The sequence below is a fragment of the Lactuca serriola genome, chromosome 1 (assembly GCF_051521515.1).
Source record: "Lactuca serriola cultivar US96UC23 chromosome 1, Lser_US96UC23_V15, whole genome shotgun sequence".
In the NCBI taxonomy this organism is placed as follows: Eukaryota; Viridiplantae; Streptophyta; class Magnoliopsida; order Asterales; family Asteraceae; genus Lactuca; species Lactuca serriola.
The window spans coordinates 31,331,246-31,353,566 of NC_136408.1; the positions used below are offsets into that span (position 1 = coordinate 31,331,246).

General features: G+C 33.7%; 2 protein-coding genes across 6 annotated transcripts; both read right to left on the bottom strand.

Moving 5' to 3' along the window:
* Positions 1-46: 46 nt before the first annotated feature.
* LOC145080254 (histone acetyltransferase HAC1-like) lies at positions 47-7,434 on the bottom strand. 4 transcript variants are annotated; one of them, XM_079023162.1, is made up of 15 exons: positions 7,256-7,434; positions 6,377-6,537; positions 6,173-6,281; positions 5,869-6,082; positions 3,893-5,733; positions 3,489-3,785; positions 3,128-3,406; positions 2,717-3,046; positions 2,472-2,614; positions 2,086-2,392; positions 1,830-1,969; positions 1,291-1,369; positions 822-1,205; positions 505-722; positions 47-422 (listed from the first exon to the last, which is right to left on the bottom strand). In XM_079023162.1, the coding sequence occupies exons 2-15, from the start codon at positions 6,529-6,531 to the stop codon at positions 311-313; spliced, it is 4,608 nt and encodes a 1,535-aa protein (XP_078879288.1). In that variant the 5' UTR covers positions 6,532-6,537; positions 7,256-7,434; the 3' UTR covers positions 47-310. The 4 variants fall into 4 exon arrangements, with proteins under 4 accessions (XP_078879288.1, XP_078879285.1, XP_078879287.1 ...); XM_079023159.1 differs by having other exon boundaries at positions 6,377-6,563; XM_079023161.1 differs by having other exon boundaries at positions 7,251-7,434.
* Positions 7,435-10,212: 2,778 nt separating this feature from the next.
* On the bottom strand, positions 10,213-13,262 carry LOC145067924 (DNA ligase-like protein). 2 transcript variants are annotated; one of them, XM_079014950.1, is made up of 8 exons: positions 12,906-13,262; positions 11,880-12,004; positions 11,694-11,782; positions 11,529-11,624; positions 11,340-11,434; positions 11,050-11,090; positions 10,886-10,969; positions 10,213-10,484 (listed from the first exon to the last, which is right to left on the bottom strand). In XM_079014950.1, the coding sequence occupies exons 1-8, from the start codon at positions 12,943-12,945 to the stop codon at positions 10,338-10,340; spliced, it is 717 nt and encodes a 238-aa protein (XP_078871076.1). In that variant the 5' UTR covers positions 12,946-13,262; the 3' UTR covers positions 10,213-10,337. The 2 variants fall into 2 exon arrangements, with proteins under 2 accessions (XP_078871076.1, XP_078871079.1); XM_079014953.1 differs by lacking the exon at positions 12,906-13,262 and adding an exon at positions 12,095-12,822.
* Between the last annotated feature and the right edge of the window lie 9,059 nt (positions 13,263-22,321).

Sequence of the window (22,321 nt, forward strand, 5' to 3'; positions counted from 1 at the left end):
ACCCGAACACAAGAAAAAAAAACACCAACAAAAAGATAACCATAAATGTCCACAACTGTAATTTCTGTTTATTCCCTTTCCTCTTTAACAAAGAATTGTTCCACATAAAAAAAATTACAAAACAAAAAGGAGAGACTCATATCCAAGAAAAAAATGAAACAAAAAGAAAGATAACTATACTACTACACTACACTCAGATCGCTCTTTAGAAACAATTGTCCCTTCCTTTCGTCATCAATGTAGTAAAAATTTTGACCAAAATGTCAACAGCATGTGTATATAAAGAGAATATTTACAACTTTGCCACCCATCAAGTGCTACTAGCAACCTCGGCAGCACGTTGCCTCATCATCTCCATAACCGCCACCCTCCGACGGCTATCCGACTGTTGTTGCAGCCTTCTCAAATGTTCATTTAAATCTCTGTATCCAAAATAAATAAATAAAATCACAATACAAAAACAAGTAAAAACATACTTTCTTCAAAATAAACACAAACACGCACCTGCAACGTGGGACATGACATTGAGATTCTTTACAAGCGCGAGCATGAAGTCGAAGTAAATACCACATTCTGTTACAAAGAAGACAACCACCCGAAGCCCGAGTCTTACAATTAATCCCGTGTCTGAAAAGCCCTTTCACTTTGCGACAATTCGGATACTGGCAAAGTGCCGATCCACATTGAGCCGCATGCACCAAAAGATCAAGCATTTTCCTAAGCTGCAATTTTCAAATTTATAAACTCGGTTATCAAAATCATTAAAAAAAAAAAAAAAAAAAAAAAAAATCTCCAGGGTAAAAAATGAAAATATAATATACCTGTAAAACTCGTTGTTGCCGGGCTTCTTTATTTTGTCCATCGCGTTCAGCAATGGAGGGATGATTTGTCAAGTTATGAGGATGATCGATTCCTACATAACATGCATTGCAGACATCGAAATCGGGACAAAGCTCGCACCGCCAGCCTTGTCCCGTTTCGATGTCGAGGTGGCATTTGTTACATGATGTAACAAATGCCGGGGCGGTTGGATTGTGAAGGTGATACAAAACCATCATTGATGAATGTTTTGCACGCCGAAGAGTGTCGTATTGGTAGTGGTTTCCTTGGCAAAGACTCAAAAAAGCCTGTCGCGTATCGAAAAATTCACTCTCCAGAATCTCGTCTTTGTCTTTTGTGTCTGTTGGCACACCGTTGATTTCGATCTGCAAGTTTATTTATTTACAATTTTTAACCTAATTCAAAAATATATATATTTTATACGGAAATGTAACAGTGAAAGCAACTAACGGGATATAGTGCATGCTTCTCCCTGTGGTTAATAGGATGTTTTTCTCTCTCATCAAGCTTTTGTTCCATTTCGTGACACCTGCAAGCTCATTCACAATCATTGGGATTATAATTTTAATAAATATAAGGAAAACAGCATTTGTTATAACTTATTATAATCTAGTGTTTGTTGAGACCACTAAAGTAGCTAATAAGCTAGTTTTTTAATTATATATCTAAATGTCCTTTTATTTTTTTTTTACAGTTGTCATCTAGCTTATCAGCTACTTTTTAGTTTTTACCAAACACTATTACTTTACCAGCTAGTCTGCCAAACACAATCTAAAAAGAAATAGATTAAATTATATTTTTGGTCCACAAGTATAGTTCATTTTTTTCAATTTTGGTCCCAATGAGTTTTCTCTTGCAATTTTGGTCTTATTTGAGGTTTTTGGTCGTTGTTCCAAGTAAAATGAGTATATTTTTTGGACAAAAATGGCAAAAATAAGCTACACTGAGGGACCAAAAATGTAATTTAGTCAAAGAAATATTATGGTTACCTATCACATAGACGAAAATTCTTGCATTGGTGACAAACCCAGCGCTTTCCAGACACCATTAGAACACAACAATGAGTGCACGCAGGTTGCAAGTGAACCATGATGAAATCTTCCTTCATTGGGGAAATCAATTCACCAAGCTGTAAAAAACGTGATTTCCAATTAAACATGAATAAGTAAAAATAAAAAAATAAAAAAATAAAAAAAGAACCTCAAGGCAAGATAAATATGAATATTATTAATTACCCTTACTTACCCTATGCATGAGTAGAAGATCTTTGGAAAGATCGGTTTGACCCGAGGCTTTTAGGCCTCGTTTTGTTATGGGTTTTTTAACTTTAATCGGCCCTTTTTTGTTTAACTTTCTTCCATCTTCTTCTTGACCAAGTTTATAGATTATGTCCTCAGCAGCACCAGGCCAATAATCACCATCAAAATATGGCAATCTGGTTGCAGTTACTTTAGCTTTACACTCACCAGATGATATAAAGAAGTGGTCATATAAATTAGTAAGCTCAGCCACAATATTTTCCTTCATCGCCTTCCTTAACATAGCCACATACCTGGTACAAACAAAACATAACAACAACATTATTTAAATGTCAATAATGAAATAAAATGGATATCTATCTAAATACTCACCATTCCCTTAGTTTATCAGACTTTGGTGTCTTCTGGATTTCAGGATGGCAATATAAAATATAGTCTTCACCCTTTAATGGAGGGCAAGCCCATATATAGCAACTTGTGAAACCACGTAATTTACAGTATTCTAGATAACCAATCTGAAACAAGAAAAAAAAATGGTGAAAAATATTGAATTTGAAGAAAAAATGGAAGGAGCAAAAAAGTTTTAAAAAAAATAAACAAATAAATACAGTACTTGCCAGAATTTCATGATATACAAAGGTGCGAAGTGCCTCTCCTGTTACGGTTTTAATATCTGGTCTGAAGTACTTAACAGAATCCAAATAAGAAAGATAAACACGGCGATGATTTGGGTTCTGAGATTCTGTCCCAAATTCTTGGACATACATCCCAAAAAGACATACTTCTACTCCTTCAATCTTCTGGAACAACAAAACTACCTTTGATTTGTACCCAAACTCCTTGGGATAATTTTCATCTTCAAACATTTCAACAAATCTTTGTTTCACTTCCAACTTCTTGTCAACAGACGAGACAACTCTGACAACAAGCGATTCCGCTCCAGGAACCTGATAAAAACAAAAACATACCTTTTAAATGTATCACTGAGATTATAATTTATAAGATGAGGATGAGGATGAGCTACCTACCTCATCATAAGTTCTCCCATAGAACCTTGCTCTTTCCATTCGTTCCTGTTTCAACCTCTTAAACAGCCGATTCTCTATATGATCACTGAGAATTGTTCGAGGCAAATCTTTTGCACCAAGAACCGAACTTTGAGGTAGGGGAATCCTTTCTCCTTTTTCCACTTCTTCAATGTAACAATTTGGACAAGTGTACTCTGCTTCTCCTCCATCGTTTCTTTTACCATTAAATAATGCACATATTTGATGTTGCCAGCCTTCACATTTGTCACATTGAACCCACTGTCGTAAAAAAAAAAAAAGGATTGATTAAAAACTTATTACTATAATAAATTAAGGATATAGATATACATATTAAACATACCCATTCTTCAGTCTCTTCGTCGTTTTTCTTTTTCTCCATTCTTGACTTTAGAATATTAGTTCCATCAACATTTATGGTCTCTCCACGTGTCTCATTATAGCAGGGAATACAAAAATAATGGCGGGTGTCACCAGTTCCAATGGTGTAAAACATTGCATTTCTTTTGATACGAGCACCACAAGGTGTGCAGTATATAGGTGGTGGTTCAAAACTAAGCTTTTCAACTGCACATAACTGACAAGCATTCTCGTTCACTGAACTCTCCATAGCTTGATTCTTTTCCACCTTTGCTTTACTCTAAAAGTAACAATATAAATTACAAAAACAAATTAAATTTTAGGAAAACATAAGAATAACTAGAAACATGAGTGTAATTTTCTAATCTGGAATTCTGGATATCTGACCTGGCCCACCCACTGTCTGAGACCTGCAATATGTTCCCGAATCTGCTCCGGAGTAAACAATTCCATCATTGATACTCCCTTTATTTTTGGCTTTCCGGACTTTGTTACACCACAAGTTTCAGATTCCACCTCTTTTTCAGTCTTAACAAACTCCACACTTTGTATACTTTCAGACTTCTGTACAGAAGTTGCAGGGAGATCTGTTTTGACTTCAGACTTTATAGGAATAACAGCTTGATGTTCTTCAACCGGTGCATCTTTAAGAGCTTCTAGGGTATTAGAGATGGGAATTGGTACGTTGGAATTATCAATTCCGGTAGGTAGTGATTCTGATGGTGGTTCGATCTTTATGCGTTTCATGGGCGGGTGTAAAGCTTCTGAAGTTTCAACCACTGATGGACTCATTTTCATAGCATGTATGCCAGCATGATCACTATGGTGATCAGGTGGAAGACCGGAATTGGAATTGGAATCAGTACGAATGCCGGTTTTTAGTTGCACGAAACGCTTAACCGGAACACAAACCGGACAAGTTGGATCCCGACAATTCCAGTGATGATGGAGTAGATGTTTTGTCACACGACAACGAGGGAATCGGCATCGAACAAGATCTTTGCATGATGCCATATGATTCCATAGTTTTTGAGCTGTTATGCAATTGGGTTCTGGGCATTTGCCAGGTGGATGAACACATTTGCGAGCATGTCGCAAGAACAAAAGCCATCTTTGTTGCTTCTCATACTGTAACTCAAGGTTTGAATCACCCATAGCCCTGGAATTATTACCAGATGCTTCTGAAGATAGATTATTCCTTTGAGCTTCATCTTGCCCTGTTATTCTTTGATGAAATTCCTCTTGAAAATTCGGATCATAAGACATGTTACCCAATCTTGAATTTGAATCCCATTGACCCTCTGGTTCATTTGGGGAGTCCACATCAAATTGGTGTTGTAGCATCTGCTGTGAAGTTTCTGCCATTGGTAACTTATTAGTTGCCATGGATGACTGGAATTGTTCATTAACTTGTGCCTGCAAACCTTCATTTTCAGATTCCATTCCAGGCTCTGACTTTATTTGACCACCGGAATCAGATATCATCTGAGACTTTCCAAACGACAACCGTTGATTCTGCTGAATTTGCAGCATCTGTTGCTGTAAATGAAGAGGTTGTTGACCCTGAAAATCCATCTTTTGCTCGGTATTTTTCAAATTTGATTGATTTTTCATCAATGGGGAACTTGTTTTATGTAATGCCTGCAAGCTCACCGGATTCATGTTCCGGGAGGTTGTGCCGCCATAAAAGTTCCCGGAATTTAAAGAATCAACAGTACGACCACCATGTGATGACATTTGTTGCTGATTTGAATCAAAATGTGGTTTTTGGGAGTTTACATATGAGCCATTCATCATCTGTAAATTGTTGTTATTCATCATCCCTACATTGTTTATTGATCCATTTTGAAACCCGTAAGCCTTTTGCTGCAAACTAGACCTAATTCCACCAGCCATATGGCTTCCAAGACTATGCAAGAGTTGACTATTTTGACCACCAACTTGCTGTTTTTGATTTAGTGGCTGAGAGACAATTGTAGAATCCACACCCGAAATCCCAACAAGATTATTAGATGAATCCGCATTCATGTAAGACTGTTTACCAGTGTTATTAATATTGCCATTGTTGTTGTTGTTGTTGTTGTTGTTGTTGTTGTTGTTACTAAATCCAGGAGTAGGTATCATTTGGCTTGCCATTCTTTGTGCACTCATTGATGAAATCATGCTGTTCCCACCTGAACCCATGGCAAAATTGGATGTTGACTGTTGATATCCATTAGTCAACCCTCCTGCATTCAAAAGTGGATTCCCTTGTGAAATGTTATTCATATCAAAATTTTGCTACAGATTATGAGGTGTAAATAATTAAATACTGTCAGATGAACTGAAGGAACCACTATTAGGTATGAAGCTTCCAGTATTACCACCATTTGAAAACGAGTGATCCATAGATGATTGAACAGTTACGCTTGAATTCCCGGTTTGAGATACGCCCGGAGTCGGAATCATGATTCCCATTGCAACAGAGGTATTCCTATTCCCTTGCTGCTGATATTGTTGATTGTGATTATTCAATGGGAGACGTTTGATCAAACTATGTAGCCGAATTTCTAATGTCTCCAAGTTCATATACTCCTCCTAAAATTGAAAATATATATATTTTAAAAAAAAAAAACAATTTATAAGAAAATATAAAAGAATAAAATGTTTGCAAACATAAAAACAAACCTTGGAGGTAGCAATTTTAAAAAGGCCTTCCTCTAATCGTTTAACAATATCAAGCACTTTCTTTTGGGCTATCTCTTGTGTTTGTTGTCGTTGCATGAGAAAAGCATAGCTGGGGAAAAAGAGATTCAAATTTAATTGTCAGGGGTCAAAATAGGAGAAAATGTAAATCTTGAGGGGCTATTTATCAAATTTAGGAAGACTTACATTTTCTCTTGTATGAATCGCCTTGCCTTGACAAAACCAGGCTCCATAATGAGTGTACTACGCTGACCTCCTACACTGTTTTGCATCATGTTCTGCTGATGTGGCAGGGCAGGCAATGGCTGATTGGGCACCTGCCCGGAGAACTGGCCAGCCATCTGTGTCTGTAAATTCATTCTTAAGCTCTTGTCTTCAATCAATATATGATATAATTCATAACACAATGTCACAATCCAATAGTCTTGATCAATATCACATATTCCATAATATTAACGATGCCTAATCATTTACTCAAGCTGTATGCATAATTACAATTGAGTGCAAGAAATAAAAAACAAATGGAAAAATAAGGTCAAAGAATCTGATTTTAAATGATTTGCTGGATTTGCAGTAATGTACTAAAACAGAATCCCAAACAGTCAAGTGTCAACTCTAGTTAATGTACATTTCTATTGGCATGTAAGATAGAGATGGAACTCTGTCACAATCAACTTCAATAAATCTTCAGCAGAAAGCCTGTCACATCAACAATGCCTATGGATTCGCTCACATTAAAATCGCAAACAAACAAGTCAACTTAAGACATGACACCCAAACATTGATAATGATCCCCAATTACAGGAATTTTCAAAACTGAAACTTCCAAAACCCAAACTAAAAAAATATATATGACGAAGTGGATGTGACTTTATAAGCTAAAACGAACAAAAATCATCCACTTCAAACGACATTAACTATAGCGTAGTTCTTGGACACTATCCAGTTCAATTACACAAAACCCTAATCCAAATTCTACAAATTGATACGATCAAATACAAATTAACTAAAAGTGATCGAGAATCAGAGGAAAGCTAACAACTGATCGCAGTACAAGTACCTTACTTGTTATTGTTCTTGGTCTTTGAACAGTACGGCGATGAGTAATCAAAAACGTGTTTGTCCACCCCTATACGACTTGCAGAGTATGAGAGAGAAAGAGAGAAGAATTTTGTCGGACCTTGTCATAGACAAGAAATTTTACGACCCGATTTCTATGGGTTATCGGATTCATGTAGGAATGACCCGAAACAAAAAACAGTTTCCCAATTTGGGTTCTAAAGAGGGCTTTCCATGAACCCACTTTAAAAGCAAGCTAGCATCGTATTCGTGTATTCCCTTCTTTTTATCAATGAATATATTCATCTATTTATAGAAAAATCATTATTTTTTGGGTAATTACCCAACAAAAACTATTTTTGTTTATTTTTATACAAAAACCATTGTCATTTTAAAATATTAATAAAACCAATATCAACCAGGTATTGCCAAATGTTTTAAACCGGAATTGATTCGGTTGGTCGAACAGTTAGACCTTGAATCGATGAAGAGACCGAGCCAACTAAGAGCAGTGTTTTTTTATTATTTATGAATCGGATTGAATCGGTCGATTTTACCATAAAGCCGATTGAACCGTAGACCAAAGCCGTTACAAAAATCCGTTTTAAACCTAATAAAAAAATAATAGCACAAGGTACCATACTCATAATTATCTATTATTATTTTCAACAGCATTACACAGTTACGTAACATATAGAAAATGTTGTGAAACAAAACATCAAACGGTTTTGACTTAATATTCGATTGTTTTTTTTTAATTTTGATTCACTGTTACATACACCCCACGTTGATCTCACTATTCATTGTTCTTTGTTCCTTGAAACATCAATCTTTTCATGTTAACTAAAAAACTTTATTAAATTTACATATTTTATTTTAATAATCAGTAGAGATTTGATAGATTCAAATTGTTGAATAACATGTAATTATTCACATTTATATTTCAACTCCAAAGCATCTTGACATGCAATAAGGAGAAGTCTCTTACTTGTGGAACTAATACTTCCACTTCTTTTTTGGTCTAGCTGAAGAAGACTAGAATATTAACTCGTATTTGAAAGATTTTCAATAGTATGTGAAGGTTGAATAGGAAATACATCATTATGCATTGTAGCTATAGAATAATCACTCATATTCTAAAAATCAAATCGAACCGGTGGTTCAACTGATCAACCCGTGGCCCGTTCATCACACCAAGTCATTTAGAACGTTAGAGTAAAAACAAACAATTGGAAGGGTTTTACAAGGTTTGGGTTTTCAAAAGGGCTTCCATGAAAAGGATTAGTTTGATATGATTGACTAAGATAATCAAAAGTTTGGTCCTAGTAAGTTTTGATTTTATAACCTCGTTCACAAAAAGTTTTGTAACCTTGTTAGTCACTCTAGTGTGGTGTTAAGAGAGAGATTCACATGACTAATTGACCATAAGTTTGGTAAGTTTTGATTTTGAAGCCTTCTTGCTCATCTTAATCCAGATGATGATGGAACATGAATAACACAAACGTCACCGGTGGCTACTTGGTCACAAACAATATGTATTGATCTCGATCAAGGTGTTTTGTCTTTGTCTCTAATGTTAAATTGGATTTGGAGAAAAAAAGATAAATTGCACGTACATCACCGCAGTACATAATAGTAGCTTTAGAAATCAAACCGGCATGTCTCAGAAACTGCATTGGCAACAACATGATACTCAACCTCTGCACTAGCACCAAAACGAGAGTTTGTGGGTGGTTGCTTAGAGAAACATGGGAGAAGATTATCGTTGAGGTAAACATGGTAACCTAAAGTAAAGTGTCAGGTGGAAGGACATCACATTACCACTTTAGATAGTATTAAACTTAAAGGTTATTCATGTTGTTTTGTAACAAATCATCTGGAAATTTATATTTTATCATCTTATACAAAGTATGACAAAGATTATGGTTGTTATTTCCTAACAAGTACTAGTAGAGAAGGTTGTGCTTTTTATCATGAGTGAAGAGTAAACATAAATTAAATATTACTTTGTATACCAAGCATTATATATGTGATAATTAAGGTTACGCATGTTTATATTTATCAGAATAATATTGTTTGTTATAAACCTTATTCTGCCATCAAACCCAATACTTGATAGTTGATATAAAAATACTTTGTTTTGTACCATATATGGATATTGATTGATCTCAAGTGGATGATACGTTTTTGCCTCACTAACCTCCATAAAAAGATATTTGGACTTAATTTGATCTTTTAATGATAATTGATAAATGAACTTTCCTTATTTCACACATTGGCCACAGAATCTTCCAACAAACTACACATGTCTGCAAGTTTTACATTTCACATTTTTTTCACAATCAAAAGCTATGCTTATGTCTCTATGTGTTTGGACTTCAGTTAAAGTTTTATATAATTAATCAGAGACAATGTGAATTTCGGTTCTATTGAAGTGATATCTGATCCAATATGTAAAAACTGTTTGATTCTATTGATTGTGGCGATTGGCAAATAATGCCAAAATGAACTAGGTATAGACATTTGTTATGGTGTGCAAAACATGTTGATTACAGAGCCCCAATAAAACACATATTTTGGATAAATTTATAGCTATCATTAAATTTATCATCAAAACACATTTTGTTTTAGAAATCAAACTCCTTGATGTTGTTGGAAATTGGAATCTTTAAAAAATAATTCAAGTCATTTTTTGCATGAGATTGTGCTTAGATTTTAGGAAATTCAAGTAAATTTTAATATATGAAGATCATAAATGGGATACCCGATACATGCGGTTATCTACCCGCGAACCCGATGGTTATTTTTATGTTCTAACCACTAAAATTTCATTTTTTATAGTTGGAACACTAATCATTTTATAACCAGGGATATTGGGGTATTTTAACTTCAATTGTCACAATAGTTGAACAAAAATGGGAGTATAAATGTTTAATGACTCACCCACTAAAATGAAGTTGACATGTTGGAAAATGGGTTACCATTTAATGCATTAAAAACTATTTTTGTATTACAAAAAATACCAATCAAACGTCTTCAAATTCATTTTGAAAAGTTGGTTGCTATTTAATATAGAAAGTGTAAAAGCTCACACAATTCTGGGGCTCATGTTGAACTTGCAGTCTCTGAAAAATCTCGAAATCATCTCAGCTTTTTCGGATGAAATGTCAGTGTTTTCCAGAATGTTTTCCTTTGATGCTTTGGCTATTGCTTCGATTGATCCTATGCTTTGAAGCTGTCACCACAAAACAGATTGCCAGAAACTGTCACCATGAGGTGATATAATATTTCAAAGCCACATAACTAAATACATGAAATAGCAACATACTTTCATTTGTTTGTGTATCATAGCATCCTACTTTGATTTCTTTCTATTACATCATTGCATATTTGTAATTCCAGAATTTTTCTTGTTAAGGCATTGTACTTTGAAAAATCTACCGAGTGTACTTTAAGTTTCCTTTTTTCTTATTAGGACATTATACTTTGCATGACATTGTTATAGAATCAGGTAGATTTCTCAAAGTAGAATGTTGTAATAGGAAGAAACAAATCAACAAAAGTATGCAGCTATTTCTGCATTATAGTGCTAAAATAAATGTGTGGTCTAGACTCTAGAGTTAGTGATGTTAATACCGCATTAGCATCATGAGGTTCAACACGTGGGATTGAGGAGATAACTCTGACGAAGGCATTCATCCCTTGGACTGACCTCTCTCTCTTACAGAAAAAAAAAATGCACATAACATTAGAACATAACTCTGAAAAATTTTGAAAAAATTAATGGAGTGGAAACTTACCTCAGCTTTCAATTTGGAAACTACATCGTGCCTCTTGCACACTGTCAAACAATACATGTTTTGTGATAATGACAATGATGAGGGCATGAATGTCTTTTCCGTTTGTTTCACAAGATGGGACGGGACTACACAAGCTATCCAGGGCTATCTTTTATGATGAGGGTATTTATGTCTTTTGCACAGATGAGAGACCAAAAGTAAGTCCTTGTCCCACCTTTTTGAGTGAGACAAAAAATTGCAATTTCTGTCATGTCATGTGTAAGAAATGGGGACTAAGTATGGAACCTTACCACCACGAGCATGTGCTATTCTTACAATCTTCTCAAACCCCATTTCTAGATGCAGAGCTGGAACAAATGTTGGTCTACCAATATCCTTACAGTAACTAAATAAAATAAAAAAGATCATCTCCATGTTTTTTTTTTTAAAAAACATCTAGAGAGAGATTGTGGAAGGTAAAAGTGTTATTTGTGATTTACCTAAAATAAGAATGTACAAAAGAATCATTCTGCTCCTTTGAGGGAAGAATGACGACCACATAGAGATGTGCAAATTGACTCTTCAGTTTCTGAGCTCTGTATCAACTAACATAAGATCAAAGGTGAACAAGATGGAGCTATTTGAAAAATAAAATGTCCAGCTACCTGCTAAACATAGGTCCAGGATTGTTGCAGTCGTAATTTATGACAAAAATGAAAGCCAGCGATAAACCCCCACAGTTAAAGATGAGATCCTGAAAAAGTGAAAAGTGAAAGTTTAAAGCCAAAGTAGAAGAGACGTGGAACTGGTGAAATGAGAGATGATAAACATAAACCAAATGGATTTTTTACAGGTGCAATTGGCACAAAGTTTAACCGAAAGGAATTTGAAGTCAGGAAGCAGGATATAAAGTTTATGAAAGATGAATGTTGTTCGTCTCTCCATTTGGTACTCATCAGGCAAACCCCACCAGCACCTGTATCAATGCAAAACCCACTTAGTTATAATGAATCAGTAATCACTAACAGAGGTAAAAATGTCATTCTTGAAATATTCTCATCTTAACTGAAAATTTTGGTCCATGAAATATTATCTTGGGATAGAGATTATGATGTTTCTCTCAACTCTCAAGCTCGTATGCATCATCAGTCACGGAAAGTATGCCATGTATTTTGGCATGACCTCAGTTTGACTGCCAGTGTGATAGTGATAAGTTTGTAAATGTCCTAGTAAAGTAAGAGCCAATGTCTCTAGATCCTCAACCAAGGAAGATCATTGTACCCCACTGACAATGTTTCAACTCAGATAAGCCTAAAACCAATTTCATGAAATAACATAGTTTGATGCTTATGGTGATGCCATGATGCTAAAATGAAGCAAATAGCCGGATGATCTCATGATCATGCAAGTAGCACTACTTCTCATGCCTGTCTTTCAAGTTTCGACTCACACAAACATATGCAGGAGGAAATTTCATCAAACTCTTCCCCCGGATTAGTGAACAGGTAGTTATACACTATAATCAGTCGCATATAAAGCTATAACTAGTAGGCATTTGAAGAAAAACACTAAACCAACACTAGTCAATCGCATAAAAGATAATGAAAACAATCAAAAGTTTAGATATCGCCACTTGAACCTCCATTGATGGACACGTGATAGCAACTAGCCTTTTACAGGGAATTTCCATTATTTCAGTTATTAACTGGCAAGTGATGTGCTGCAACTAATGAATCTATCTATATTACAATGTAAAATTTCCATACGATACATAACTGAAGTCAGAGATGTAATAAGTCATGTAAATGTATAGAAATTGCATCAACGTAAAAATGACCTAAAACTGAAACAATTTACCGAATAATAGAAAAGATCACCTGAGTTACGTATAGATTCGTTGTTCTGAGCGCGAATCATCGACAAAATTCAGATTCTTACGAAATTTGCCAACTCAAAGTTTCGAAAACGAACATGAATTAAGAATCTTCTGCAGTCGTCAAATTCAATTGGACTATAATCACTGCGCCGTATTCCTATGAGCTTCTGAATTGTGCGTACCTCGTGGAATGACAAAAGAATACGAGTTCCGAGCTTCCGACCAGGACTGCAATGGAGAATTAGGGCAATAGCTTAAACTCCAAGTTCCATTAGCGGTGACGGGCGAGGAAAGCGTCGGACGATCGTGCAACGTTAGACGATGATATCGGCCCCTGTTTGGCGCTCATCTTTGAACTTCTAACTTACCGTACCAATTAATTTTCGGGATATCTTGGTTTATATTTTAGTGGACCCTAATTACCTATACAAAAATAACCAAAAAAAAAAAAAATACATTAGCTAAAAATAGCCTAACAAATAATAGTTCCGTCAGAGTTGACTAGGTTAAAAGGGAAAATCTATGATTTTAAGACAATTGATAATTATTCGCAAAATCTACTCTAATAAATAAAGGTTTTTTGTCACATGCCATCTTCTCATTCATTTGGACACATAGCATTTTGTAGAATTTTTAAATTTTCTATTTTCCACTTGTCATTTTATTGTATTTTTCATTTTATTAAATTAAATTTTCACATTTAATATGTAAGCTAATATATATGTAAAGTATTTATTAAAAATGATGTATATATGTAATGTATTCAATATATTAAAGCCTCATTAATTTTAATAATTCAAAAAATTTCTCACTTTTCTTACAAATTCAAACTTTTCAAATTGTTAAAATTTCATATTTTTTTTAAATAAACTCATGTAATGCATAGTTCTCACACCTAGTTGTCTACTATTTCGGATTAACTATAATTTTTCTTTTCATTTCGAAAATCTAAAACCATAGGTATTTTATAACCTATGGTTTCCTCTCAAAGAACTACGGTTCGTAGTCTACAGTCTAGAGTTTTAATTTTCTTTTTTTTTAAATAAATGTAGAATAGTTTTTTGAGAATTATTTTGATAAAAAAATATTGTTTGTAAAACTACTCTCCATTTATTCTAAAAAAATTAAAAAATTAAATTAAAACCGTAGACTTTTTACCCAGAACCGTAGAATACGTTTTGGGAAACTGTAGTTCGTCGAAAGGAAACCGTAAGTTATAAATAATATACGGTTTTAGATTTTCGAAATGATTTTTTTATAGTTAACCTGAAACAATAGACGATTTGGCGAAACAGTAGCTCACTCTAATTATCTATGCTTTTGTGGGCTATTTTTGGACAATTACTAATATTTGGCTATTTTTGGATAGGTAAATAGAGAAAATAGCTACATTAGTAATTCTCTCTATATTCTAGTATTTTATGTCTATTAACGATTAAGGGAAGGGATAATAACTTAAAAGGGTAATATATTTTTCAATTTGTATATATATTTGGTCACTGAGTTTTTTTCTTCCATATTTACTCCCTTCAACTTGTTAAATTGTACACATTTAGTCATTATGACCGGCTACTTCAGGTTAGCCGTTAAAAATGACTTAATATGGTAATATATTTAACACTTTGTTCACATTTAATCCTTAATATTTTTGTATACATTTATCCTTAATTTTTTTTTTTTTTTTTTTTTTGCAAAATAAGTCATTTTTGTTTTTCTACTCATTCAGTACTTATGAATGATTTCGTTAGGTTTTTCTCACGACATCTTACGTGGGACAATCATTAATGAGGTGTTTGGGGCTTTTGATACTTATGTCAATCGCGGTCTCGACTACTTGATTGCTTAGGACATGTATCTGAACGTCATAATTTCTTCATATGATCTCAATTTTAACGATCTTTATATCCATCAGTTCGTAGTTTAGTACACTACAATTTTCGTTTAGATTACTCCCGTTAAAAAGTAATATATTTTAACTTACGATGTTTATATCCATACGTTTTTATGAATACATGTATGAATGTTTTTTTATAAAATTATAAGCAAACATATATTACATTTTAACTGGAGTAATCTTAACGAAAGTTGTAGTAGACTCAAAAAACAAACATGTGGATATAAAGATCGTTAAAATTTGATATCGTATAAAGAAGTTACGATGTTAAGAACACAAGACCTAAAACAAAACATAAGACCTATGCAACCAAGTTGTCGAGATCATGATGGACATAAGCATCAACAGCCCTAAACACTTCATCAATGATTGTCCCACGTAAGATGTCGTGATAAAAACCTAAAAAAATCATTCATAAGTATTGAATGAGTACAAAAAAATAAATAAATAAATAAAAACTTATTTTGAAACAAATATATATATATATATATATATATATATATATATATATATATTAAGGACTAAATGTATACAAAAATATTAAAGACTAAATGTGTACAAAATGAGAATTGTATTACCTTATTAAGTCCCTTTTTCCAGCTAACCTGGAGTAATCGGTCATAATGACTGAATGCTTACAGTTTAACAAGTTGAAAAAGATAAATGTGGACAAAAAAAAAAAACTTAATGACTAAATGTGTACAGATCGAAAAATATATTACCCTTTTAAGTCATTATCCCTTAAGGAAATCAGAGAAGTCTTTATATTTGGAGATCACTAACAGTTAGGGGCGCATCTTTTATGGGGTTGGAGGGGTTGTGGTCCCCTGAATTTTGGGTTAGAAGTAGACTATGTAAGCTTAATTTTTAGAATTATAGGCCCAACAATTTGAATCTTGGGTTGTAGCCCCCTATCTGGTGTTCTTTTTACCAAGAAATTTGATCCATGAGAGATAGAGAAGCAACGTTCCATCATTCAATCGACTAACTTGTAAAGCTTCCGCCCCAATCCCTTAAGCCCCATCATCGATTCCTCGCTACTCGCTAATTGCTAAATCGGAAGTTTTCGGCTCCCGCCATTCACCACCGTCACCTGCTGCAATGTTGTTATTGTTGAGTTGTTATGCACAGTTGCACTTCTGTTGTGCTTTCTTGTTCACATAACAGAAGTGATGAAAATCACTTAATCAGGTATTCAGGTATGCTCCCTATTGTTCGGTTGTAACCTGTTGCCCTGTTCTGTATTCTGACTTTTCTAATTTCTATTGTTGTACTTTTTTAGTTGTTGGATACTTGGAATTGGAAAGTTGGAATTGTTCATTCAGGAACCTGTTTTGTGACTTTTGTCTATAATGAAATGATATGAATATTTCCTCTATATTTGATTATTGTTGGAATTTTAGGAATCAACTAATTACACATTGTTAAATATTATCTTCTTGGTTCAACTAATTAGTGATGAGTGATGAGCATTGCTTATTTGCTTCTGTTAATCTAATATGTGATATAAGTTAAAGGGCTGAATGGTTGATTTTGAATGAATTGTTCTTCGATTTTGATTTTTATAGATACAAACATGGGAAATATGAAAATCATTCATTCTTTTTTCAAAAGAAAGGTTGATAATGAAGTAACTCATGATGAAAATCAAGAGAGTAAACGTCACAAAGCTTCAACAAGTGAACCACGACCACAAGAACATGAAAATCAACAAGAGAATGATGTTTTTGAAGCTACACAATCAAATCCTAATGAGGTGGATCTTAAGCAGCTAGAAAGAGATCCCGCTAAACGAAAACAAATGTGAGATTATCCGATTAATTTAAGGGAAGAAGTAAGACGAGCTTATATGACTTTAGGACCTTTATCATGTTGAACGTTCAAAGAAACATCCTGTAGATTCCAATATTCTTGGTGCAACATTTTCCCTAATTGGTTAGAATATTATCGAACAACACATGCATCTTATTATTTTATTTGTTATATATTTTAACAATAAACCAAGTGTGTGCCATGGTTATGATGCATTTATTGTTGAAGGAATTGACAATTGGAAAAAAGTTAATGACAGGAAAAATTGTGCATTCTTGAAGCACATTGGTTGTTCACACATAGAAATGATATTACATTCGTTGAAAACTTGATAAACCAAGAACCACAATGAAAATATCATAGTGAAGCAAAATGAAGCGCAAATGTTAAAGAATCGTTTACGATTTAAAGCTTCGGTTGACACAATTCGTTGGTTGACATTCCAATCTTGTGCTTTGCGAGGACATGATGAATCTCCTAATTCCAAAAATCGTGGTAATTTTCTGCAACGACTAAAACTTCTGGCATCTTATAATGATGAAGTTGCAAATGTTATATTAGAGAAAGCTCCTTATAATTCAAAGTATACTACTGGAGAAATTCAAAAAGAAATTCTTAGTATCAGTGCAAATAAAGTTCAAAAGCATATTCGTAGTGAAGTGGGAGATTCATACTTTTGTGTCATGGTTGATGAGTCACGGGATGAGTCTAAACATGAGCAAATGGCGATAGTATTGAGATTTGTTGATGTAGGAGGGATCATACAAGAAAGGTTCTTAGATTTGGTTCTTGTTAGGGATACCTTATCATTAACCCTGAAAACAAACATGTAGAGACAACTTTTGCGCTATCAGTTCGATGTTAGTAAAATCTGTGACGAAGGTTATGATGGTGATAGTAATATGATAGGGGAATGGAATGGATTACAAACACTTGTTCTTAAGGGTTGTCCTTATGCATATTATGTTCACTGCTTTGCTCACAAATTATAACTAGCATTGGTGGTTGCTTCAAGGGAAAATTATTCCTATACACCAATTTTCACAAACTTATTTTTTATAATTAAGACAAAATTACAAAAATGGTCCATGTGGTTTGCCAAAAGTAACAAAGTCAGTCCATATTAATTTTTTTGATGCAAATGGCCCTTGTGGTTTGCAAAACTTGCACAAATGGCCCTTTTTACTAACGCCGTTAGGGACTGAATTAGCAAGGGTATTTTCGTCTTTTCAAGTATAAAAATAAAACATTAGTATTCAACCTCGCAACTTTGGGTAAACCATAGGGACCATTTTTGCAATTATGTCTTAAAATGATAATAATGATAGAAAATGAGTGGAGGAGGATTCGAACTTGAGACCTCCTCATCCCCTCCTTATTCAGCCAATGCTCTAACTAACTAGGCTAGAGCCAAACTTGTGATATAATTCCGAAAATTAATTATTATTATATAAAAGTGTAAATAATTAATAAAAAAAATAAAAAAAAACATATTTTAAAAAAAAACTAAGAAAATAAAATATTTTTAGTTTGTTGTAAAAAAAATATTTTTTACAAAAAAATTACTTGTTTTTTCTACGTATTTTTTTACATAAAATATTTTTTGAATGTATTTAAAAAATACGTTTTCATATACTATGTTATTACATTGTTATTGCTATGATCCTAAAACATATTTTTACGTTTTCATATAAAAATACGTTTTTTCTTTCAAATAGAAAAAAAATATTTTACGTATAAAATATGTTTTTTATATATTTAAAAAATATATTTTCATATAAATTGTTTTTACGTAAAAACATTAAAAACGTGATGACATAACGTAAAAATATGTTTTAGGATCAAATCAAAACGACTTATATTTTTTACGTAAAGCAAACTAAAGACATTAACATAACGTAAAAATGTGTTTTCATATAATATGTTATCACATTAACGTTTTTAAGTAAAAAAAAACAATATATGGGTGAGGGATCAATCACCCATACGTAAAAAATATGAAAACACATTTTTACGTTATATTAATGTCTTTAGTTTGCTTTACGTAAAAAATATAAGTCGTTTTGATTTGATCCTAAAACATATTTTTACGTTATGTTATCACGTTTTTAATGTTTTTACATAAAAACATTTTATACGAAAATGTATTTTTTAAATATATAAAAAACATATTTTATACGTAAAAAAAACTTTTTTTTCTATGTGAAAGAAAAAAACGTATTTTTATATGAAAACGTAAAAATATGTTTTAGGATCATAGCAATAACAATGTAATAACATAGTATACGAAAACGTATTTTTTAAATACATTAAAAAAATATTTTATGTAAAAAAAAATACGTAAAAAAACAAGTAATTTTTTTGTAAAAAATATTTTTTACAATACACTAAAAATATATTTTGTTTTCTAAATTTTTTTAAAATATGTTTTTTTATTTTTTTTTATTAATTATTTACGCTTTTATATAATATTAATTAATTTTCGGAATTATATATCACAAGTTTGGCTCTAGCCTAGTTGGTTAGAGCGTTGGCTGAGTAAAGAGGTGGATAGGAGGTCTCAAGTTCAAATCCTCCTCCACTCATTTTCTATCATTATTATTATTTTAAGACAGAATTGCAAAAATGGTCCCTATGGTTTACCCAAAGTTGCGAATCCAATCCCTTTATATTTGAAAAGACGAAAATACCCTTGCTAATTCAGTCCCTAACGGTTGAATACTAACGGCGTTAGTAAAAAAGGGCCATATGTGCAAGTTTTGCAAACCACAAGGGCCATTTGCATCAAAAAAATTAATAGGGACTGACTTTGGTACTTTTGACAAACCACAATGACCATTTTTGTAATTTTGTCTATAATTAATGTAGTTTGTGCTTCCAGTAAGCATCATGATAAGTTACAAAAGGAAAAGACATCTGAGATTGAACAATTATTGGAACTAGGTGAAATCGAATCAGGCAAATGATTGAATCAAGCTAAGATATTAACAAGAGCCGCTGATACATGTTGGGGTTCTCATTTTTGTTCCGTTTACAATTTGTTTAACATGTTTGATTGTACTCGTGTTGTTCTACAGGGAATAATTGATGACGTATCTGCTACTTATTCTCAACGCAGAGATGCTGACGTAGCTTACTGTTTCCTAAAATCATTTAAGTTTGTGTTTATTTTCACTTGATAAACGAAGTAATGGGAAAAACTGATATACTTTTCAAGCTATACAAAATAAATCCCAAGATATTCTTAATGTCATGGAATTAGTTTCAGCAACAAAGGATGGTTTAAGTGATTTCAGAAACAAGGGATAGGATTCTTTACTTGCACAGGTAAAGTTGTTTTTATGAAAAATATCAAATAGATATGCTAGATATGAATGCTCCATATACTTCTACTCGATATTGGCCTCAAAAAACAGATAATCATGTTAATTTTGAACATTTTTATCGAGTGGATTTGTTTACGGCCACATTAGACAAACAATTACAAGAGTTGAATAGTAGATTCAATGATCAGGCGATGGAGCTTTTAAATCTTAGTTCTACTTTAGTTTCAAAAGAACACCCTAAAGTGATTAAAGTTGATCAAATTTATCTTCTTGTTGAAAAGTATTTTCCCGAAGATTTTACGGAGCAATAGAGAATTCAATTATTATATCAATTGGAGATTTTTAATATTGATATGACAAAGAACCCCAGGCTAAGTTGTGTATCAACTATTGTTGACTTATGCAAGGGTCTTATGGAAACTCAGAAACCTGAGACATATTATGTAACATCCCAAAATTCATGACTAAAAATTTCATTTTTGAATAAGTAATTACAAAACGGTATTCTAAAAACATTGATAATGTCATTTCATATCATACTCAAAACCCATGTATCAAACATCTCAAAACATGTCGTACAAAAATAATGTCAGAGTACATCTCCCATAGATCTCATGTGCGGAAAATCGTGTGTGATGCGTTGCTATCATGTCGGCTCCTTTCCCTTCGAAGAAGAAGGACCTGAAACCAAAACTGAAAACCTTAAGCACAGAGCTTAGTGAGTTCCCCTATCATATCACATAAACACATACTATTAGGCACATCTAGGTGCCTGGCCTACCCTGTCAGACATATATGGGGTGCCCGACCTACCCATGTCGAGCATATCTGGGTGATCGACCTACCCTGTCAGGCATATCTAGGGTGCCCAACCTACCCATGTCAAGCATATTTGGGTGCTCGACCTACCCTATCAGGCATATTTGGGGTGCCCGACCTACCCATGTTAAGCATATCTAGGTGCTCGACCTACCCATCGGTTTATCTCAACCGGCTACAAGGACTATTTTACCCCCTACCACTACCACATAATACATAGCATAACATACTATCAGGCATATATGGGGTGCCCGGCCTACCCTCCGGTTTATCTCAACCGGCTACGAGGTCTAACCTACCCCTCCTACCACTACCACATAATACATAACATAACATACTGTCAGGCATATATGGGGTGCCCGACCTACCCTCCGGTTTATCTCAACCGGCTACGGGGTCTAACCTACCCCTCCTACCACTATCACATAATAACATAGCATACTAGTGTGACATCCCCATTTTCACGACCAGAAAAGACCGATTTTGTTTATGCTTTATAAAAATCAGAGTACTTCTGTTCATAAAAACGTTGCGGAATTTGTTCCCAGAAAAATACGATAAATACGTTATCAAAGCATTTCCGAAGAAATGTATTTTATTCATTTTAAAACGTTTGGGATGTCATCGTCAATATAGGAACATAAGCATAAACGGAACTTACATTTATTTACACTAGTGATCTACATCTCTTTAATCTCTCAGTGTAATGTCACTTCGTATCGACACCTGTGATATAAATAAACTGAGTGGGTCAGGTTGGGAAACCTGGTGAGTACATAGGGTTTTCAACCCACAATAATATAATTATTATGTTTAATCATCAAACAATTAACCCAATTACCCATCCCCATTATCTTCTTTATTCCTAAGTACCTTCCCTAAGGATTTATCCTAAGGGTCGTCTCCTACATCATATTTTCCTCTCATCTCCTTACATCGCATTTCCTTATATGTTTGTTCCTAAGGACTCTCCCTAAGGATCATCACCTACATCACATAGACAATATTGATTCAGGGATTACTCCTTCAATACGTGACCAACAAGGGTTAGGGTATCATCGCATGAATACATAGTTACAACATCGCCTGAACTCGTAATTCATAGTAAGGGGTTAGAGTATCATCGCATGAATACGTAGTTACAACATCGCCTGAACTCGTAATTCATAGTAAGGGGTTAGAGTATCATCGCATGAATACGTAGTTAGAACATCGTCTGAACTCGTAATTCATAGTAAGGGGTTAGAGTATCATTGCATGAATACGTAGTTACAACATCGCCTGAACTCATAATTCATCACCTACAGGTTATGAGCCTGCTAATGTTTCCACGGGGTTATCTAGAATAGTCTGTGGTCGCCATCTATACTCTGGTAGATGACTACATCACCAAATTGTCGGACAAGGTTATAGTATCTTTCATCCTACATCACCGATTCATCATCGCCTATATATCTTCACCTAATTATCATCACCTTCCTATCATCACCTGTCTCTCATCATTTTATTTCATCACATACCAACTATTTCATCTACCCATGTGTTATCCCAACATATTTGTAGATA